General features: G+C 35.3%; 1 protein-coding gene across 1 annotated transcript in view; it reads right to left on the reverse strand.

Annotated features, from left to right (window-relative positions):
* Positions 1 to 7049: 7049 nt before the first annotated feature.
* The window catches only part of MTNR1A (melatonin receptor 1A), a 51786-nt gene continuing 34835 nt past the window's right edge, over positions 7050 to 24000 (reverse strand). The window contains exon 2 of the mRNA NM_205362.2: positions 7050 to 10479. Coding sequence (NP_990693.1) covers positions 9611 to 10479 — 869 coding nt within the window. The 3' untranslated portion in view covers positions 7050 to 9610. The remainder of the gene's footprint in view (positions 10480 to 24000) is intronic.

A 24000-nucleotide genomic window follows, 5' to 3' on the forward strand; every position in this document is an offset into this window, starting at 1 on the left:
GCAAGTTCCTGTGAACAAGGATCTCCTAGTTGTCATATTAAATACTGAGACACTCCCTTATGCAATTATTACATATGGTCCATTTTTTTTATAATTATGGTTCTGAGGTAGCAAAAAATTCAATGACAACTTCATGCAGATAGTAATGGTGATGACACACAATAAAGCTAGGACTAGGATTAGAAGGAGCAACTACGTATACATTCTTAGAGCCTTTCCCACAGTAAGGCATCTGTGCAAGTTCTGTGATGTGGTACAATCTGCTAGGCATCTTAGATTAAGACAGCATCTTAATCTTACTACTTGATTTGTCAATTATGTTCAAGATAAATTAGTATGTTTATAAATTTGGGATTTGCTTTCATTTTCATGTAAGATTTCTAAGTGCTGGCATACGGCCAATGATATAGAACTGCTGAGGGCAATTTTTTTTCTTTTTCCAGCAGAAATAATCCAAATTAAACACAGGAAATTGGCCATCTACTTTATACTCAAGCAACCACAACCCATGCTGTAGTTTATCTGAACAGCTTGCCCAGCTTCCCCTTACACACACTAACTTAACATCTAAATTTAGGTGAGCAAATTTATCTGCTTAGAGGTCCCTTGATATTCAAATTGTCTCACACAGACTGATGACTCTGCCAATATAACCGTCTTGTTCATGTCCAGCTACCTTTTGTGTGTCACCTCTGGCTAAATTTCACCCGCTAGTCTGGAAGCAAGGCTTCTAATCTGACGGGGCTCTCCTAAATGCACAAGATATCAACACCCTCACCTTGTTGCTGATGTTAGCAAATGTACACGGGAGGCCTGAGGGCCATCTTCACTATTGCTTGCCAGTGCTCAGAGGATCCATGGCCAATTCCCAGTGGTGATGTTTGGTTTCTAATTTCACCTCAGTTCCTGCTTTAACGGAGGTGATATCAGTCACAGCTGGCTCACTGCACAGCCTCCAGGCCGCAGCAAAAGCCAGTATGCTACTTGGCCTGCTGTGTTTTGCCTGAAAGTGACTTTAATTGAAAACTGTCTTCCTGTTTGTCTTCCTATAACAGACCAATCTTTGATCTTATCCAATTTTCAGTGATCCACACGTTTCTCAGGCATCAGCCCCACCACCAGACCCCACAGAAAATTGCTGTAAATGTGTCACTGCCAGGCCCCTGGCTTGATCAGGTTTAGATCACTTCTCTTCAGCAAATGCTTGTGAATGTACACCACGCTTCTGCTCCTGGGTTGTACGGCCAGCTCCTGTACTCTGAAAAACAACCTCAGTCTTCATTTTTAACACATCCTGATGTTCTGTTTTGTGTAAACAGTGGCTGTATTGGGCACTGCCTGGGAACATTTTGTAGCCATCTTGGCAAAGATTCTGAAAAATGAGAGAGCAGTCTGACATGCAGATGTATGGGTTGTCCCCATCTGGACAGAGAACACTGAATTCCTATTAAAAGGCAGGAAGCATTAAATAACAGCTCTTTGGAAGCTGGTTGACAAGGTAGGCCTGTGCCCAAAGCCCTGATGGCAGCCATTTTGTCTGCTTTTGGTTGCCATAGTGATGGACCTTCCTGGCGGCAGGCTTCCATCGTGGCAGCAGCAGTTGCCTATGGAGCCTAGGAATTCCAGTTCAGGTAAAACTGGCCCTCATGAAGACACTATAACTTTTAGAGACTCTTCAACTAATCCAAGAGAGTATAAGCAGAGCTGAGTGCAGGAAAGCAATTACTTGTTAGCAGTTTGAGACTCTCATGTTCAACATGGCTCCAAGGAGACCTGATAGCAACCTTTCAGTATTTAAAGGGGAGCTATAAGATAGGGAGTAGACTTTAGCAGGATCTGATCTGTTGTGATAGGACAAGAAGAAATGGTTTCAAAGTAAAAGAGGAAAGATTTAGACTGGATATAAGAAAAAAGTTTTTAATTTTTTTATTTTATTTTATTATAAGGATAGTAAAGCATTGGAACATATTGCCCAGAGAGTGGTGGATGCCCCATCCTTGGAGACATTTAAAGCCAGACTGTCCCCATGAGTCTTTTCTTGAAGCACCCTTGCCACCTCTCACAAGCAGCTGCACTTTGTTTTGTGCCGAAGCCTGTACAAAGGGAATGCATCATCAGTGCTTTGCCCATGTGTGCACATGCCTAGTCATGTGTGCCTGTGTGCTGGAAGTGGTGTATGAGTTAGCTGAAGAAGTCTTTCCTCCAGGTCTTCCCATTAGCATGTGTTCATGATGCCCTTATGTCTTATAGGATCCATAGTATCCATGATCAAAGCCAGTAAATTCTGTTGTACAATCCTCCCTATTTTAATATTACAGAGATCCTATGTGGAAAAACAAACAAACAAACAAAAATCAGGACATAAAATGATTGAAGGGAAAAAATCTGACCTAAACAGTTGGAGGAATAACATCCTATGTTTTTTTTGTTTGTTTGTTTTTGAGAAAATATATGTATTTATTTATGTAATATAACTACTTTTAGTTGAAAATTTAAGTAATACTGTTGATTGTGTTTTGTTGCTTTTCTTATGATATTTTATTATTCAAATTGCACTTAGAATTGGATAGCAATAAAATTCTCAGTAGATCTCGTGGGCACAGAATGCAGTTCTTTGTGGTTCAGTCATTGTGGTTTCCTCATACTTCTTCATTATTCCTAGGATTATTTTCAAATGCTAGGTGTAAGGAATGGCAGAATGGATGTGTTAAAAGATGGGGAGGATTCATCCACCAGACTGTTCATAAGCTATTTCGCATTCAAGTAACAAAGCAACAATGAAGTCTAGGAGAGCTTGTCATTGTGCTGTTAAACATGGGATAAATCCATGGAGGCTGCTTCCTTCTGGTTTTCAAATCTTACTATCATAGAACTATAGAATTTTTTTAGTTGGAAGGACCCCTTAAAGGCAATCTAGCCCAACTTCCCTGCAATGAACAGGGATATCTACATCTAGATCAGTTATTAATATTTTCTTTAAAGCTTAAATGTAATTGTGACTCAGTTGTTTCTTTGTCAACAAGTTGGATTTTTTCTTTAGTTTATTTTGAACTCTGCTAGTTGATGATAAATAATTTATTTGGTAGTATTAGCTGTATTGTGAAAACACTTCTTAGACATCAATGAAATATTCTGAGAAGATAAATAAACTGAGAAAAATAGAATTGGTTCTTCTCTGTATTATTAAGGAAACTTCCAAATTAGCTAATTCCTCTAGCATGCTGCACTAATTACTTTGAAAACACTTCATTTTTAACAGCAGTGAAATAATTGTGCAAGATAGTCTTTTGAGTACTGTTTTCCCAGACAGTAGTTTTCTAACAATATGTGAATCAAATGCAAGATCTGCTCTGAAGATGTAGTACAGAAAAAAGAAAAGAAAAAATATGTGAGAGTACCAGACTGATTGTCTTGCTCTTAAATTTCCTGCTGAGAGTTTTTCCTGAAACAAGGTCTTCCCATAAAAAATTAGATGACATCTTTCGACAAATGCTTTGATATTTAGCGGTACTTACCCTAAATTTGATTTCTCTTGTTGAAGCTTACAGGAGAGTGTGAGTGCAACCCTTCTTCTAGTGACAATTTAATATATTTAGTACAGAAGCCAGCTTCCTGATGTGGGGGAAACAGTGGGGGCAATAATAGGATCAATGAGCATTTCAAAGAAATAAAATATATTTTGAAAATTATAAGTTTTAATCAATTTATAAATCAATATGCTTGTATTGAATTATAGATTCCTGAGGATGATTACTACTGAAACTATTATATTTATCAAACTCTTCGTAAAAACACAAGTGGACAAAACAGATCCTAATATGACAAAGGCATTTAAGGACATTCTGGAGTCAAGAATTATGGCATACATTTACAGGTGTAGGTAGATGGTATAGGGACAGCTATAGGGACAGTTAAGCTGTTACTACATTCAGAAGTGAGGAGTGAATGCCTGTGGTCTGAGATAGAAAAGGAGAACAGATTAATTTTTGTGGTCAGTGAATTTCCAGGAGCTGTCCTGGAATATTTCATTAACATTGAAATTGAGAACCGTGATCTGTGTGAACATCAGTATTATGAAACAGTTCATATCTCTTAATACTTCTATTTTTAAGTTAAGTAAAATTTATAATGAGAGAGACATTGTGTGTTATTAAACTATTTGGAAAGTCTAGAAAATATTGGACAAATTATTGGCAGATTTGCCTTTTCTCTAGTCTGAAACAGAAGTTTGGGGCTATAGGAGCTTTATAGTCCATTTACAATCATTGTTATGTTTCCTTATGTTGGATGTAAGCATCTACTTCAACACGCTATTTGTGGGAATGTGTCTTTTTGCTTGAATTGAAGGCTGTAAAGCATGCATGTATTATCCACAGATTCACATATTTTTACTTAACTTTTTAAAAATAATAACAAAGGGCTTAATAGAGTTTTTCTGCTGTGAATTCTTACACCTCTGGTTCTGACTTATTAAAATGGGAACAAAAGTACCACCAATACAAGTTAATTATGATACTTTGATTTCATCGAGGCCCACATTTTTCTATTGCTATTAAGCCTACTGAGGCTTAGTAATTGGCACTTTGAATGGCTGTCCTGTCCTTCTCCACCCTATTTTACTTTCCGAGGATCTGCCAGTGCCATAATTTTAAACCATGATTTTTATTTTATTAGCAGTTGTTGGTTAGTAGCAAACAAATTATAAGGCCTTTTGTCTTTCAAAGTAGTCTATATTGGATTAATTCTATTTATTTCTATACATCCTAACTATTAAATCAGCAAAAAGTTCCATCTACCTCAGTATAATTTGGCCAGTATCTATACTGAGTAAAGTATCTACTGAGTTCCTTAGAAATGAAACAAATATTTCTCATGTAATAATGTAAAATAGGTAATTCTACATCAATGAAATCCAATATGCCAAAATCCTCAGCTGACATAAATCAATGAAGCTGTGCTGGTTTTTGTGAGCTGGAAATAGAGCCTGTTCATTGGCCCATGCCACTGTTAATTGGTTAACAGAAGTCAAAATAAGTTATTAATAACGTGTACTTCAGTCAGTATTTGGTAATAGGGATGGTTTGGGTTACTTGTATTTTACTGAATTTGGAAAATATAGTTGCTGACCACTATTAATATGAGGGCTGCTCAGAGAGTAATGCGTCCTATTTTATTATGTTGGCCCACAACATCAGAGGTGGATGTTGACAGTATCGTAATAGAGAAAAAAGTCTAAGGGCTAGTCTAAAGGCTAATGTAAACACAATAATGTGTTCTGAGTCTTTTCTACTTTATTCTTCAAATCTGTCAGACAAGTATTTGAGGTAAGAATAATATCTTCAATTAGTAAATTCATAAAAGTACATCATGGCATTCTTAGTTGTAGGCAAAAAAATGATATACAGTATATGGGTCTAAGCTAGACCACTGTTTGCATTTCTTCTTTTCTTCCAAGAAATTTGTCTTTAGCACATATGATTTCCCAAGCTTCAGTGACAAGATGACAGACATATGTATTTCTTAATTATTTGTAAACCATAGCAATGATACATAGAACGTGCACTTATTAGAAAATAATTAAAGAATAACACTCCATCTGAATTACTACTATGAACAAAATGTTCATATGAGCTTCTATTTTAAATTTAGTGACCATGTGTACTTATGTGCTTGTTTATTATATTTTTAAGTATTTTAAGTATTTTTATTATTTTTTTTTTCAAGTGCATTGTAAGGGAAGTAACAGTTCCCTTCAATCTGTCAGCAATAATCAGATTTAATGTTGTGTTATTTCTAAAATGGTCCAAAAGAAGAAAAGGGTCAGTACGAACTGATTATGGAATGATGTGTTATACAGTGCAATACAGTTTCATTACAATAGTATATTTATTCTGGATGTTTTAGAGACTTAGCTTCTGGAATACATAAGAAGAGAAAGAAAAATAGAGAAATTATTGCTATATATCTTTCCTATTAAAATAACATGCTTGCTTCATAACTATGTGCTTTCACTAACTTAGTGGAAGAAAAAACTGCAGAGCACTCTTACATGACCTGTTCCAAATGAAATGATGTTGTTGCATGTAATTACAGTTTAACTACAATAAATGATCTGTTAAATAATATTAAGGTATTCATTAATAATTCTCTCTGCAGGTAAAATTAAAATAATGCCAGATATCCTTGTTAACAGGACGTTTGCAATTATGTTGACAACAATTAAAAAAAAAATCTGTAAGGATTCAAGATGTGATAATATCACATTCAGAATGTCAATATATTCAAGACTGTGATATAAGAAAAAAATATTTTTTGGATAAGGCCAGGGTCAATTAGGATGTGAATTTTCAGTGTCATGCATACAGGCAATTCACTGCTACTTCCAGAGGTCCTTTGGCTTCACTAGAGCTCAAAACAGAAGTGGATAGTACTGAAGGAAAGTGTCTTTGCATGCATGGCAGACTGCTAAGCTTTGAGTTTTAGATTTAAATCCATCCAGGCCTTACGGCTGGTAAGAAAATGCTATCCACCAGACAGAGATCTAAATAATGCAAACTTAAAATATGCCTTTCATACAAGGGAAAATGGACTTGGAATTGCAAAAACACATCATGCCTCATTCACCTTCATAGAAGCAACAAAATTGGATTTATTTCCAGCTCTGTCTTGCTATAATGGAAGGAAATTACAATTATTTTTGTTGATCATTTTTATATTGACCATAAATATTTTGAGATGCTGACTTATATCTCCATGTAAGACAATGGTCTGCTCACTGTCTTACATGAATCACTTTGACCCCTTCTTAGAGAGAACAAAATCTGAATGGAAAAAAATCACTACTACAGAGCTAAACCACAGTATTCTTTCATTTTTTGCAGTGACTTGTTTTGCACACCCTGACTAATGTATCAGAATGACAGTAAGAGTAGAAGTAATCTGAAGAGGGCAGCAGATATTTCCCAATTTTTCATCCGTATTAACTTAAACTACATTGTAAAGTCTAGTACACTTCCCTCCCCCAAAGAAGAACAAGAGATTAATTTCTTAAAGTTATTGCTATATTTATCAGCTCATAACATCACCACCATGCACAATTCTGTGATTTAGATATAATACAAATATTTCAAAATATCAGATCTGAAAAAATGCTTTCCATTTTTATTACAGGCCTATTCAATAAAATATATACCTTTGGTATAATATGTTTTATTGCATATAGCAAGCCATTTTCATTATCATCAAAAATATACTTTAGCACTTGTGAATTACAGGGGACTAATTCCTCAGAAAACCCACAATTTTGAATCAGCTCATAAATACATAGACATGATAAGCATATACATTTTCTGTTGTCAATGGCAAGTGAAAAATATTTGAGAATTCTAAATTTACTGATGATTAAGATAACTGTCTTTATGCTAATTTATTAGAAGCATCGTAAGTCATCATTTTCATTGAAAATACACTTTAAATAAGGCAAGTTTGTAAGAGTTTGAATAGTGTTTTTTCTTACATGAAGAATTTATTTTCTTATACGGTGGTCATGCCTCCCTCCCTATTCTGAAATCAGTACACACAAAGCAACAAAACAGAGCAAAGCATCCTCTGAGGATGAAATCACAGTGAAAAAAACCTGTGATGTAATTTATGCTGTTAATCATGTTGTATCATAGTGCATCATATGATGATACCACAATAGAAGAGAGCTGGTTATTTACACAGTGGTTCTGACTGGCAAATGTAAACAAAGATGAGTCAAGCACCTCGGCAATGCTTTGACTGGCTAGTTAATCTGCAGGATTTAAAGATGTTCATTAGTTCCAGCTTGACATAACCAAGTGAGAACATGAGGCACCTATGTTTAAGGAAAGAAGCTGGTCATTGACGAAATGTCAGTGGTGTTTTCAAGTAAATATGAATGTGTTCTCTTTAGTTCATTGCTAATACTAAGTCAAATGTACACTAATCTATGATCCAAGAAAGAGGAGATGCTGTTAGATTTCTAGACAGTTTAAGGAATTATATAGAGTGGCTGTTGGCTTCTAAGACATATAAATTGAAGAAAATCTCCAGTACAGAAAGTAATTATTCAAATAAATTGCTTAGATAAGTCTGCTTTTCAATATAGAAAACTTCTACAGGCCATTCAGAAACTCTTAGTACAGTTGAAGTGACTGGAATTGGCTTGGAAAAGCTCAAGTGTAATTGAACATTGGTACAGGTATGAACACTTGAGTACTAAAAGGTATGACATTTGCAGTATCTTTCCAGATTTAAATATTCCTTCTCTGTAAGGTCAGCTTGAAGGTGAATCCTATTGTCTTCCTCCATCAGAGGACTTCTTTATCAACAGAGATGCATTGTTGCAGGAGACATGCTGTCTAGGTATACTTTCTCATTTCACAGTGTACTTTCTCTCAATGAAAAGGCACCTGCTGTCTGTGGAAAGTCCACATAACAGGTCCTGTCCTGAGAGTCATGTATTTCTCCTTCTAGCAGCATCATAAGTAGCATTTTCTCTTTATTATTTAGGTGTGTTTAATTGTTCTAGGTGAGTATTATTTTTATTACTGTGGTAAACAATGATTATTTTGAAAAGCTTATCTATGAGAGATTACAAAATAACCTATAAATCTTATACTATGCCCAGGAGATTGAGTTGAGAAAGATGGCACATGTTCATTCTGTAAATATTTGTAATTTCCCAGGGTGTAATGAGATTATGACTCAACTAACCAGACAAAATGCCATCCTTACCCACTGTCACTTTTAAAAGCATAAGTCTTCTTGCAAAGGCTCAGAAATTCCGTACCGCATAGAAGTGAGAAATACTGGTTCTTCCTTGCTTATGTTTCTAGGAAGTGTCTCTCCAGAACCTCTTTTGGGGAACTTTTCCAATTTTGTGAATTACTATGTCTTCAGAAACAAGTGGTGTTTTGTATTTTTCTCCACCTCTCCCGAATGGCTTGAGAAGATGAATCATATCACTTTTCTTTCTTTCCAGTTTATCCTCCCTTCACTGTAGCTTTGATAATAATGACTCAGTTACATTTCTTCTCCTAAAATCTATTTTGAATTTGAGAATCAGTTGGGAATGCCATTACTAGCAGGTCTGGTAGGGTTTCATGTAAATAATTCTCAGAGCATATTTCCTAAAATACGATCAGATTTCACCTTCCAAAATAAGTTGTCAGATATTTTTGAATTGGGATCATAACTTGGCCAAAAGACGCAGGCAGAGAGTGGTGGGAATAGTTTTGTGGCTTCTTTCATTGAGCCAGGTAATATGTATATTTCCGTTTCATTCTATCTCTAATTCGTTATCTCCATTTGAGAGGAGAAAAAGAAAAAAAAAAAAAAAAATCCATGCATAATTTGTATTGTAATTCCCTCAAGGATATCACTGTGTTGTTATATGAAAGATAACTGTATAACAATATCTGTACGTAAAGGCTCTGTAACTTGGATTCCCAAATATCATGCAAAGATTTTTATTAAAGTGCCTTCAATGTAGAATTGAGAGTTCAGTACAGTGTTCAACAGCAGGTCTAATGAAACAGATTCTTTATTTGGATGCTGTGAAGTGAAAGTAATAAGGTTTCCATTTTCACACAGAGTCCACCTTCACTTGATTGTTGTTTGTAATCAGTGGAGAAGGTTTACTTCTTATCCTGTCTGCTGCATCATTAGAACTGTCCTGGAAAAAAGCTTTTGCTGTACAAAAACTGACAACAATTTTCTTGTATTCTCTTCTGAAGTTCTGATTCAGGAGTCCATATATAATGGCATTAAGGCAGCTGTTGAAATATGCCATGTAATAGCTAGACACGAACAACCACTCTGGAATTCTAGGGATTATAGTTTCTGGGTCAACAGCCACAGCAAGGCCAATGAAGTTCAATGGAGCCCAACAGACTGCAAACAGTACAAATACCACAAACATGGTTACAAAGTTTCTGAAGTCATGTGGTTTCAATCGGGGGTTGTTGTCTGGTTTAACTCTTCGTCTTACCTGAATAACAAGGATCCATATTCTCAAGTAACAATAAGTAACTATGGCTATGGGAAGTATGAAGTGGAAAAACACCACTGCTATTGTATATGCGGAACTCACAGACTGTGCAAATGTGCACGAATAAATCCTGGGGTCATACTGTAGAGATCCCACAAACAGGTTGGGCACAATAGCAACAACTGTTAGGACCCAGATAAGACCAACATAACACAAAGAATTCTTGTCACTGTACAGCTTGTCATATTTGAGACTGTGGCAGATATAGCAGTATCGATTGATAGCAATGCCAGTAATATTGAAAATTGATCCAATGACACTTAGGCCCATCAAGAATCCACTAATCTGGCAGTGAAGATATCCCAGATTCCATCCATTGTGAAATACAGATGTCAGGACCAGTGGATATGGATAGATTGCTACGACCAAGTCTGCAATTGCCAGGCTTACCACAAATATATTTCCTGTAAAATAAATATAAAAATATGAGTATTAGTTTCTCATTTGCTCTCTTCCATTACTTCTGCTCTTAATATATTAATGACCAGTCTTAGTGGAACACTTTATATTTAATTAAGTTCTAGTTTCTAGGTTGAAATTAATTTTCACATATAAGAAATGACACTCATTTTAAATCTAAGGAGGATGCTTAGTTTAAGCCTTCATCGTCTAAAAGAAAACTGTCTATGGGTTTAATTACAATGACCTACTATTTTTATCATTTAATTTATTTGGATTCTCCTAATCACAGAGACCCAGTATTCATGTCATATTAAAATATTCATAACCTTAAGCCTTGTTTTGGCTTTAAATAAATAGTCTTTTTTGAAAAATCAGCATAAAAAAATATGATCACGAATACATTTCAAAACTTACAATCACCTTCTGTATTTAATTCCCTTTCCTTACGTTACCCCATAGTTTTTTGTTTGTTTGTTTGTTTCCAGCTCTGAAATGAAATTTTGTTTTTCCATTTGTATTTCAAGCTTCCATTAATGTGACATCACCTGTTTGAATCTTCCGGACAGCACTTAGCTATACCACTGAAATTCATATTTTGGGAAGTAGTATCTCTGGAAATTAAAGTAAGAATAGCTGATCACAGAGTAAGTTATCTTTACTAAATTATGAGATGTAGTCTTCAGTAAAACAAGTTATCCCAGGTGATGACCATGACCACTCCCACATACTATTAATGCCACTTTCTTATCTGTCTCCTAACTGAAAAATTAAACATTCTTTCAGGTCAGTTTTTTAATTAAAACAAATAGACATTATTTTAGGATGTGTTAGTTCTTGGTAGAACTCTCAAAGACAAAGGAATCTGTCATAATTACATTAATTTTGAATTAATCCTTTTAGTTCAGTGTATGGGAACTGTTGAATCACGGCCTGATCCTCTGATTGATCACCTGAGGTGAGCACTGAGTCAGCCATGGGAGCACAAGTGAAGGCAGTTCACGTGTGTGACTGGAAGGGGTGGAGCCTGGCTCCACCTCTCCTAGACCCCATTTAAAGACTGACTGCCTTATTGTAAACTCTAAGAAAATATGCTGCTAGTTCATCAATAATCCAAATCAGCTTTGTTAAACTGTTTTATACATTTACCTTGAGCAGAAAAAATACAAATAAACAAAAATATTTTAAGAAAAGAAAGGTAACTGTACTTATGGACTAATAAAACACTTAATTTTCAAAAAAATAATTTTAGTATTTTACTTGAAAAAAACTTAAATACATATTCTCTCACTATTCTTATGTTTTACATGGTTGTGTAGAAATACTAACTGTGCTAACAAATACAGACAAAAATACAGCGATTATTTAGCTTAGGATTCTACTTATTCCCCTTTATTCAAAGATTTGATTCTAGCATGAAATACTACGTTTGGCATTTATACTCATAGCAATTGAGATAAATGGCCTCAGAAAATTGCTACAATAGTTTTCATAGATTTTGTATCTGGATTTGGAGATGTCTCTCTATGGTCTCTGTAGTTTCTTCTTTTTGCCTGTGAATTCATTGCTAGGCTGAAATATGCTTATCCTGTAGATTTTAGCACAATTCCAGATCACTTCAGCAGAAGCATCAGAGCTCCCTTAAACAGAAGCTCTGTGTTTAACTTAGGAATTCAGAAATCGAAGCGGGATTAAAAGTTGGTAGTGGTGAGTTTCCAAACATCCTCCCCTGCCTCAAATGCTGTATATTTGAAGAAATGGATATAGATAAATTCTAGATGGGAAAAAGAGCTGAGATCTTGTTTAAAGAATACTTGAAGAATCCTGTTTACATTTGCTTATAGATTTGTTTTTGCACAGTTAAGACTGCTCATATCAGACCTGTATGCTATCCACTACAACTTCTGCTGGTGATCTACATGAATACTGTCATTATTATCAGTATGGACATGATACAAAAGGTTCAGCTACTGATAAGAGAAATGTTGAAAGAAGTGTAGGTTTTCTTTTTGCCCTTCATTGTATAAAAGAAAGGTGTAGTGCTTTTTTATCTTTTTTCTTTTTTTCCTGATTTGTTTTAGAAATGCTTTGGAAAAAAAAGTCTAGGAAAAGTAGGTGCTCCTTCTATGAGTCAGATAAATTTCAGGCCTCAACATTTGGGAGCCATGGTAATCCCAGATGTTCTTTTCAGTAGGCTGCCATAGACCCAAAAAACCGGAAAGGCTAGAAAGATAAGCTGTTTCATAAGGCACTGGGAGGCAAGCAGACTAAGCTGGGAGCCTATCTTTTTAGAAATTCATGAACTTGGAAACCAAACTTTCTGTCTTCTTCTGGCTAGCATGACTTGAGTTCTGATGTATTTTCATTGTGAGTATAGAAACTTCAAGAATAAATTGTTTGGATTTACTTTGTTTGTTATGTGTTTTGAAGTTCATTGTTTCAGATTCTGATGTTGGATCTGAAATAGTGCTGACATTTCACATGTTGCATAGCTCTTGCTTTAAAAATAGGAGCCTTGATTTAGGCATCCACTATTACTGGAAAATACTTAATGAAATTCCCATATATTTCATGGCATATTGTGAAAATAAAAATTCTTATGTTTGTGGAGTATTGGTATTGTAGTGGTAAGTATCATAAAAAAAAAAAAAAAGATCTAGGAATAAATCAGCTTTTATCCTCAGAGTTGGGTTTGAACAGAATGCTGTAAATGAAGTCTGAAATTCCATGTTGAGCTCTTAAAAAAAAAAACAAAACCAGCCACAACATCAAAATCTTCAGTAGTTCTTCACTGAACAAAAACCTGTCTTCCTCCTAAGAGATTAAGATTAGGTTGCTGTGAAAAAAAATGATTTATGTAAGTGAAGAACTCATTACAGAGCATTAACACAAGTTAGCTGAACAAAGAATGTAGAGTTTAATTTCTTGACTTTGCAATTTAATGAGTTTAAACAGCTGTTGTGGTATGGGTGCATGTGAGAAGATAATCTAATGGTCAGTGACTTTATCAGCCTGTTCTTTAGATGCAGTCTAAAGCAATGTTCTGTTAAATACTTTCACCATTGCTACTAAGAAAGGAAATTATTCTGCTCAGCAAACATGCAGCAACATCAGACCTACCTGCTAAATAAAATAATAACAATAAAAAAAACTGCAGTAAAGCAATAGAAAACAAACAAGTACTTTTCCAGACAACTCAACTTTTCCAAGAGCACAACATAAACTGAATATAAAAACTGTGACCTTGGCAAATTATAAAAATACATGGGATACTAATTGTCCCAATGTCCAAATTAATAATTTGGCATCAAATAACGACTATATGATGTTGTATCAACGGCAAGTAGAATCTGCATAACATATAAATTACTGTGTGGGTTGATATTCCCTAGATAAGGTATTAAATAGATCCAGAAATTAATGGGAAATAGTATGTCTGCAGAAATTTCCAGAAACTTAAGAGTAGGATATTCATGGAACAATATTACAATTGCTTAGTCTAAATGGTGCTCTGTGTCTCTTTTAGGCTTCAACTGAAGGAGGTGGGGGTCCACAGGTCTAGTTCCTCAAGTGAAGTATTTTGATAATTTCAGAACTTCTAGGACTTACTGGACCAGGAAAAAAAAACAAACGTGAAAAAGGGAAACAACTTACTTACCTAAAGAATGAATAGCAAAGTGCTAAAGCCATTAGAGATTCCAGCCAGAACTTTTTGGTACCAGGTCAATCTGAATGAATTGTATTGAAGATGTCCATTTGCTGGCAACAATGGCAAAGTTACTGTTTCTCCTTTTTGGTAAAGATATTTCTGTACCTTTTAATATTGGATGCTAAGTCACTATTTCTGTTTGTTTATTTCAAATTCCTTATCATATAAATAATGTATTGGCTTCTTATTACAAATCCTTTCCAGACATCATGTTTTAATCATGGTGCTTCATTTTGCAGGATAAGTGTTACATTTCCCATTTTTAATTAATTTTAATTAATGCTTCAGGTTGTACCAAATTTAGCTAAGAGGAACATAAAGTCTTTATGCTAACTAGAAATACTTTTGCTTTTAGGCAAAACTAAACAGTCTATGCATCTGTTATTCAAGTCAAGTACAAAGCTTTTGTTTCAGTGGCCACTGCCTCAGCTCTCTCTTTAATGTTTACTTGTGTATGGGAACTGTTGAATCACGGCCTGAACCTCTGATTGACCACCTGAGGCGAGTGCTGAGTCAGCTGCAGGGGCACAGGTGAACGCAATTTCACCTGAGTGACCAGAAGGGGTGGAGCCTGGCTCCACTCCTCCTAGACCCCATTTAAGGGCTGACTCCCACTGAGGAAGGATCTCTAGCTGGAGATCATTCCTCTTGGAGCCCTTCCATGAGCCCAGGACGCAGGTAAGTTCTTTATTTCATTTCTTCTTTGTAATGTCTGGTTTGTATGGCAAACAGGTATAGGACCAGGGAGTTTATCACGTTACAGTTAAATTTGTTACAGACAAGATTGTAGGTAATGTTAGATGCGTATAAGTATGTATACATGATGAGAGACATATCTTGGAAGACTGTTTAGTTTGGTGAAAAGTCATAGAAAAATACTAGTCTAATGTAGGCCACTTCCATTTTCACCGGCAGCAATCTTACACTGAACTCACTACAGAAGTGTATGGCAAACAGGTATACAGCTTGTAAGGCAAATAGGTATACGGGTACAAGACCAGAGAGATTATCACATTTACAAAGGAGTAATGAAATAAAGAGCATTCCTCCTAGGGAGTTAGCCCTTAATTGGGGTCTAGGAGGGGTGACACCTGGCTCCATCCCTTCCAGTCACTCAGGTGAAATTGTGTTTACCAGTGCTCCTGCGGCTGACTCAGTGCTTGCCTCAGGTGGTCAATCAGAGGTTCAGGCCATGATTCAACAGTTCCCATACACTGGTCCAATACCTGTATACCTGTTTGCCATACAACTTCAGTGCCTCTCTATGGAAAGAGGTTAGTAAAAACATGTGAGATGTTGAAACAGTTATGAGACCAAACCTACTTTCTAACTACAAGTTCTATGCCATCCTATTGATTGTCTATTTTTATTAGCTCTCAGATTCTGCTAGATGTGCTGTCATTTGAGTGTTTCATAACTAGGCTTAATTAACAGGATACTTTGCTTTCTAGAAGTTGTGATTTATTCAAATATTGTTTTGCCAGAGTTTCATGTTCATCATTTTTATATATTTAGTGGTGCCTAAGTTTTAATTCAGATTTTAAATCACCCTAATACTTTTACTGCTTTTTTTTTTTCAAGGATAGCTACAGATTTTGCAGCATTTTGAAATGTTTCTCATTAATTCAATGCTGGCTCAGAATATGAAGCTGACTTTATGTGCTGAAGTGAAAACAAGACTAATATTAGGTGCATGCTGATATTAAACATACAGCGAGAAGTAGGAAATTCAAAAGTGATACCTCGCAGTCATAACTGAACAGTGCACCATAGTGACATGTTTATATCAAGCAAAAGTGACGGCATTGATTGAGAGCTAGCAAAACACGCAGTTCAGGAAACTTGTAACTCCACAACAGGATGGTCGGAGTGAGTAAGCTTCTGATTCAAGTATATAAAACATCACAGGGAATGAGACAACAGGCTCATTTGTGGAGAAAACAAAATTAGAAGTCTAAAAATAGTATTTAGTTTGCCATATTTTGTTCCTATGAGCTGGACTTCCTTCCCTAGAAATACATTTTGGTAAAAATACCTGTTGGTCTTTCCTCTGTTTTTCTTCCATGGATAGGTATTTCCGTGAACAACACGGTGTCTCAATGATGGATGATAGATCTAGTTCATATTTTGTGTACAGTTTTGCCCTAAATGTTGTTACATTAGTGCAGGTGTTTCACTTTTTAAAACATCACAATCAACTACAAAATCAAGAAGTGAAAGGTGTTTCTGTGAGTGCCTAATGCAAATTTAATAAAATACTCTTTCATGTGTACAGACAGAGCTGGATTATACCACCTCAGCAACCCCTCTCCCTGGGATCTTAACCAGTCATGTGTGTTCAAGGAAAGACATATCTGTCCAGAATCTTTCTAGTATCACTTTAATATCTGAAACTTACTGTACCTGGCAGCACGGTTTGGGATTTCACAAAGGTAATGAACAATAAAAACTATTAGACAAAAATTTCTTTAATAGGGGACAAGTGATCACTGTTTCTTAAGCAAGATCCCAAAGCCAAGTGAGGTTATCTAGACAAGAAAGTTCAGACAGTCCTAGCTTCACTGAAGGAAGTTTTTAAATGTTTAAGAAACTAACAATCCTTGCTGTTCAGCATCAAATTGGCACAAAACAGCTGAGCAGAAATGTAGGAATAAATATTACATAAGCTCCAGTTACTCCTGGGAGCTTCATTCACTTTACAGATCATAATATCAACTCCCTTAGATCTGAAAAGCCTATTTTTAAACTAAAGATGCTATTTATAAACTTGGCCTGAATCAAGAAGTCCACATGCACATTAAATTTAAATAGCGTGATGAGCCTGTGGGTTTTTGCTTCTGATTAGCAAATTAACCCTCATCTTGCAGGTGGTAATGCAAGCAAATATAAATAGCTAAAAGGCCACAATGTGTATTATAGCTTTTAATGCTTGTCAGAAAACCTTTCTTCTTCCTTTTAAACTAAAAAAGACTTCATATTATTTAAAAATTTTCTTAAAGCCTCATTTGAAAGTGCACCTCTCATAATAGAAGGGATTTTCAGGTTCACTCTCATCTAGTAGGGATACTAATAAAGCCAGCTGTGTAATTACAGACACAGCAATTGCCTACAGCTGTTAATGATGTTCAGCAGGGAGCGTGTGAGCACTGAGGAGAAACTATTAAATATTAACAGTTCAGAATCATTTATATTCTTGCTAAAATAGAAATTCTGAGTGTTACAGAGAGATTTAGATACTGCAAGGACCTAAGTAGCCTGAACTTTTAACTTTACTTGATGGAAATTCAGGATGTTGAACATTATAGGTCTGAAAAGCTAGAGAACTGTATAACAGTATATTTGAAAGATAAGGAAAAACAGATTATATTTTTTACTTTGTCATCAGAGTAACCTGTACTGTAATACTACATTCGGTTGTGCTGCAAGCTGAAGAAAATTTGACATAATTAGCACAGTGTGAATTAAAGATCTGAAAAGAAAATTTCATACTGTATTTAAATTATACTAATTATCATACAGAGAGTTCCAGTGAAGCTACAGCAGCAATTTAATTTGAAATGCTTATGCCACCTTCTGGTCAAGAAAATTAGATACATAGAGTAATTGGCAGAAAATGGCAGTGAGAGATTATATAATAATCAGCGCAAAGAAATGGAGGATTTTGGTGTCAGGTCCAAGCTGGCTGTAGCCAAAGTTTATACGCATGATTTCAGTAGTTTGGCAGGTATGCAGAGGATGTAAAGTCTTCTGTTGTCCAGTGGCACACACATGAGAGACTGCTACTGCTTTCCTTCTTCCAGTTTAGAAGTATTTGTCAGTGCTATTCTTGGTTCTTTGCTCATGATAGGAAAGTTTTACTGTCAGGCAGAGAAAAGAATTGAGCCCATATGATGGATGAGTGATACAGACTTGGGGATGTAAATTGCCTCTGGCAGTTCTGTGTGACATGTCAAGGCTGCTTTGAAAATGTCTCTTGTATTAGACCTCTCACATGACAGGAGTACTTAATTTGTACTAAGCAGCATATGTAGTGAATGCATGGAACACTGAACAACACAGCACTGGCAAGACAGGTATTTCTGAATGTCCTGATAAAGGCTGTGTTTGCCAGTGGACAAATTTATGTGCCATGAAATATAAAGCAGCTGAGAAAAGCAGCAATAAATAAAGACCTGGACTGCCATCTGGGCACCTAATGCAGGAATAGACAGGACTTGACATTAGTCCTTTTGTAGGTCTGATTTTAAAGACCACGAGGTGGTCAGGGTCTGGGTCTTTTTAAGGGTTTATGAGAAATGAAGGTTGATATACTAGCAGTCTGAGCCAATACTGAATCTAAAGCTACACATATCATTCTGTTAAACTATACGGTGTCATGAAATATTTTGCCTCAAGGATCTACACAGTACTTTCATTTCCAAGATACTTTGCTTTAGAAGCAGAAGCAAACTGCATGTGATTCTCTATTCTTATACTGAAACCTCTCCCGTTTCATTAGAATAACATCTAGCTAATTCATGTTTACTTTAGTATGAAGATTTAATTACATTGGAATTGTCATACTCCTTCTTAGGCTTGTCATTTAGGAATAACAGATGAAAGTGACTCTTGCTAAATTGAAGTGAACAACTCAGTTTTTTAAAAACTTCACTGACAAATCTCCAGTATATGATGATAATGAGTTTAATTGCTGTTTGATGAAAGTTTGAAGTGTTGTATGAATATTTCCTGATACTCAAAATGAGTATCACTATAGTTATACACCACTCAGTGAATAAATATATAGTTTGTCAATTCTGTGGATGTTCTTCACCAAAAATGCAGAAGTCATGGCAAGTAATCCAATTAGATCTAGTTCTCTTTAAATAATTCTGAACTTTGATTTTGTTCTATCTATTCAACCTAAGGAAGAGAATTAATATAGCATAAAATATCAAGAAGGCTTGTATGGACATTGAAGAGAATCAACAAACCCTGCTGTTTAGCAGGTGAAAATTAGAAGCCAGTGCAGGGAGACACAGTCTGCATCCCTAGGTTTTTGGTGTGAATATCTGGCCTGGCTTCCTGCAGATCAGTGGGCTTGTGATTTCAAGGTCATGGCATCTATTCCATCTGGACATGAGCTTCTTCTCTCATGTATTTCAGAAACCAACTAGATTTCCCTGAGTAACTTATCCACTTTTGCAGAAGGGAATTATTTTACTGCTTCCAATTTGATCTTTTCTGTCTCTCATTTTTACCATTCATTTAGGAGGAAAAGAATCCTACAGAACTGCCTGTTTTTCAACAGTGTATTGCCCAGATCTTACAGAACACTAAGTCTGTCATCTCAGTTCAGCAGGCTGTATAAAGACTATTAGAATAACAATGCTGCTGATGTCAAAGGATCACACAGCTGAACTGTACCATAGTACCATAAAGATAAGGTCACATCTTCCCCTTTCAGTTGCATTTGCTCTGGAGACTGAAAATAAATGGAAGGATAGAAAATGGTGCTATCACAGCTTAGATAAATAAAACTCAATGCATTTCAGAGACTTATATAAAGGACATGGAAAAAGCTGGAAACGGCAGAGATGGATAATGTGAAATATAATGAAATTTTGTATTTGTACAAAGTTTCAGATCAGTCAGGATTGGTGCTGGAAAACAGAAAGAGACAGCCTCTTCCCCTCCAAGGTCTAGTAAGGTCTGTCACAGTTTAAAAAAAAAAAAGTGGAAGGATCCCAGGCCACACAGAACAAGAGAAATGGTATCAAGTATCAGGGGAAGTTCACTAGAATAAACACTGTTTTAGTTGCAACATTAGTCGGTTTTGTTGGTTTAAGTAACTCACGGTAGCAAGAGGGTAACACTTCTGTAGCATGGGAAATAAATTTACCATTTGAAACTAAAAGAAGACAAAGAATTGGAACCTGTATATGCATGGCAGAAGGCCAAGGATGTTAACTGTATTCTCTAATTCTCAAAATGAAAAAATTACAACTGTGGACTATGAAAGAGTAAAGATCCCATGATAAGTAGTTCCTTTCCTCTGTAAAGAGTTTCATAAACTCTTGAGAAATGCACTGTAGCTAACAGACAAGAATAGACTCTTCTAATCCAACACTGAAATACCTACACTATCCTCCTATTTATGTTTGTCTGTAGTGTGCCAAAAGAATCCCTTTCTTATAGCATATGTCTTTGTAATTTGTTGGCCACCCACACCAGCTATAGGATTCTGTACCTGACACACTGGAGTGAAAATATGCTGTGAAATACAAATTCAACCAAAACTATTTACACTGAGTGTCAATCAGATTCAAAATATGACAAGGCAACAACTGCGGTTTCAGATTTCTTTCTTAGAAAGAACACGTTGGTGGGATAAATCTGTGCAGAATTGCTGCAGCCAGCCATTGAATTAATAGTCCTGACAATTTACATGTGTAAAAAGCTTAGAAGTAACAGCATAGTTAGCCCTTTGCATGATTTAAAACATGGATTTAAGTATATGACACAGGATAGATTTATGAGAAATTGAAGGCAGCAAGTAGTTCATTCACTATTGCCCTGACTCATACATATAATTATCAGATTTTAGCACCTGTTTAGTATAATTGATTCTTTTCATTCTTGATAATGTTTTATTATATACATATTTTATATAAATATGCACTTTGTTGATACAACCTCAAGTTACTGTTGGCATTTTATATTAGAGGAAATGAAGGCATTGCACTATTTGAGGTTAAATCTGTCTTTTTATATTTATATAAAAAAAAAGAGGCAATAGACAATTTCACTGCACTTTGTTTGTTTGTTTTTTGCTACAGATCTAACTTCTAGTCCTCTAAGAGAATTAAAATGGACATAGAGAAAATATTTTCTCAATGCTATTTCCAATGCTTATAACATTCGTCCACTGAATTTAATGATTAATGATCACAGAAAACTTCAGGTATTTCCACAATGTACCATGATGAGATTTTATAATTAACAGCCTCTTCAAGGGACTTTACTTCTCTTTAGTAGATACTGTCATACAACTCTAAATTTTTTTTTAATAGCCACTTGTCTACTTAATTAGTAAATACATGAACTTTCTCTTTAACGCATATTAGAAATGAAGAGTTACAATTTACACCATTTATGCTAAGAACTTTTTTTTAAGCATAGTACTGTGGATTTTTTTCAGAAAGCATTTTATTTTTCTGTTGTTTAAGTTTATCAATGATTGTAGTCAAAAGACAATGAGGCTGTGAAACTAGCTAATAGGAGAGAAATACATAAATATGGTTGAGTGTCCATACCTATGTATGTCTTTCAAACTTTCAGGGTTCTGTTTAACCTGTAGTGTCTGTCAAATAGAATGAAATAAATAGCTGACACCAATACTTGATGTCAAAAGTATTGGATTTTTTTATTATGATAATTTCCTTACAGTAGCATGTAAAACCTGTGCCATGATACATCTGAAGTACTGGTACCCAGTAATTTTTATTATGACTCAGACATATCTTCACTGCTCACCTTGAGAGTCCAAACACAGATTGTTAAATCAAGTTCAATATCTGCACTGTAACCACCAATATAATCTTAGTCTTTTAATAGTATGCATATAAAATCTTAGCTGTTGGAGCTCCTTTCCTTTATTAATGCCTGTTTGTTCTCTTCTGAGCCTTTCTATCTTTGACTATGTTAGAGAGCATCTTACAAAAAAATTTTTTTAAGCAAGATGGGTAGCTAAATATAGACAGCTAAAGATAGTATCCTTTTTAAATATTCAGTAAAAACTTAGCTTGTTCTATCTCTGAACCTTACTCCTGAGTTCTCCATCTTTTTTTAGGTATAGGTTTTTACTGTGTCAACATACTTCATTATTTATCAACATTTAACAAAGCAGAGAATAACATTTCTAGTTTGGAAGCTAAAAAATAAAAATAAAAAAATACACAAATCAAGAAAGGTAGCATAAGTATTTAAACATATATTGCTGAAAGGATGCCAAAAGAAAGAAGGTCTGTACAATCTGTATGTCAAAGAAAGAGTGTATTTCTACCATGTCACAAAACTTGACATGAAGGTTGTGAGAAGTATAATAAGAGTAGTGATCAAGTGGTAAGGAAACACTAAATAGTCCCTTTCCCTTTTTTTCTTTCTTTCCTAGTAAGGAATAATCACTTCATCTTTTAAACGTTATCCTTGTAAAATGTTCTACAAGTGACTGTTCATATACATCAGCAGTCACTTAACAAATAAGAGACTGAGCATTAAAAAGAAACAAAGTGTTTATCTTCCACATTGCATCTATAGCCTCCTAGGTTTTCTTCCTTTAGTTTCAGAAACATTTGCATTCACCTTTGTAGGTGAGAAGATTAAAGATTCCTCCAGCAGTTTTAGAAGTGAAAGACAGCTTGAACTCCTCAGCGAGTTGCTTTAGCCATTTCCATGTATGAGCACAAAAATGTATGCATTAGCAGATTAATGTATCTATAAAAATAACAGCAGAACGGCTTCCCCAAAAGATTCTTCACTTTTTCAAAATATATATACACCCAGATTAACAGCCTTCATTTGTGTAAAGTAAAACTGGTCAGTTCACAATGCAGAATGAACTATTTGATAACGTAAAAAAAACCTTCTACAAACCCTTTTATTGAACTTGTGCATCTCAGCTTCAACCACGGATGAAGAACATAAGCATTTGCTGTCATTATATTCATTTTGTAATAGACTTGAATTCATATTTTAGAAAAGTCCAAGGGGATTTTTAATAGAATTTCCAATATCTGAAATACAACGTGAGCTCTTTAACATTTTAAATCATATTTTATTAAAGAAATCAACCTTTCTGTAAACCTGGTGCAGCAGCATGTTGAGGTGGTCATAGATTAAAAATTTATTTATTTTCTCCTTACAGTAAGCTCACTAAAGAAAACCACCTTAGACAGGGAAGAAGAAAAAAGAAACCAGCTTCTCTCTGCTTTCTTTCACACTTTCAAGGTGGATCTCTTCTTCCAGGATTAATTTACTTCAGCTCAAGCTCTCTTATGGTTTCTTGCAGACCTCTTTTCCCCGTTTCTTAAGCCTGATATGCTTTCAGTTCTTCTTAGCAGTGTCTTCCTGTGCCTGGTGCTTCTTGGACAGTGCTCTTGCTTTTCTTGACCCTGCTCGGCTGTTTCTGAGAGATAAAGTGATCTCTCCTTCCTTCCAGGGTTTTAATCTCATCCAGATACGCCCTTATGCTGTGGTTTAACCCACCAGACAACAAGTCACCACACAGTCATTCTCAATCCTTTCTCCCATTGTGATGGAGGAGAGAATCCAGGAAAAAAAAAAACAGCAACAAAGTAGAACTTGTGAGTTGAGATAAAAACTATTTAATAATATAAAAAGGAAAAGGAAAAAAAAATAATTGTAGTGATAATTCTATAATATAAATTGCGATGGGATATACTATTATATGACATATTTATGAAACATATTATGTATTATCACATGATATATATGATACTATTGATATATTAATTATATATTATAATAAGTATGATGTGTAAAATATGTATTTACAAAAAAACCCACACAATTGTTCGTCACCTGCCACTGATTCCCAGCCAGTCTCTGAGCAACTGCTGCCAACCTGGCCAATTTTCCACAGTTTTTAAAGTTTTTTCTTTTTTTTCCTGTGATGTCATATAGTATGTAACATCCCTTTGACCAGTTTAGGTCAGCTGCTCTACTTCTGTCCCATTCCAAACCCTTGTGTCCATGTCTCCCTGCACTAGCAGGACAGTACAAGAAGTTTAAACATACTTGACTCTGTACAACACTG

Source organism: Gallus gallus, chromosome 4, assembly GCF_016699485.2.
Source record: "Gallus gallus isolate bGalGal1 chromosome 4, bGalGal1.mat.broiler.GRCg7b, whole genome shotgun sequence".
Taxonomy (NCBI): Eukaryota; Metazoa; Chordata; class Aves; order Galliformes; family Phasianidae; genus Gallus; species Gallus gallus.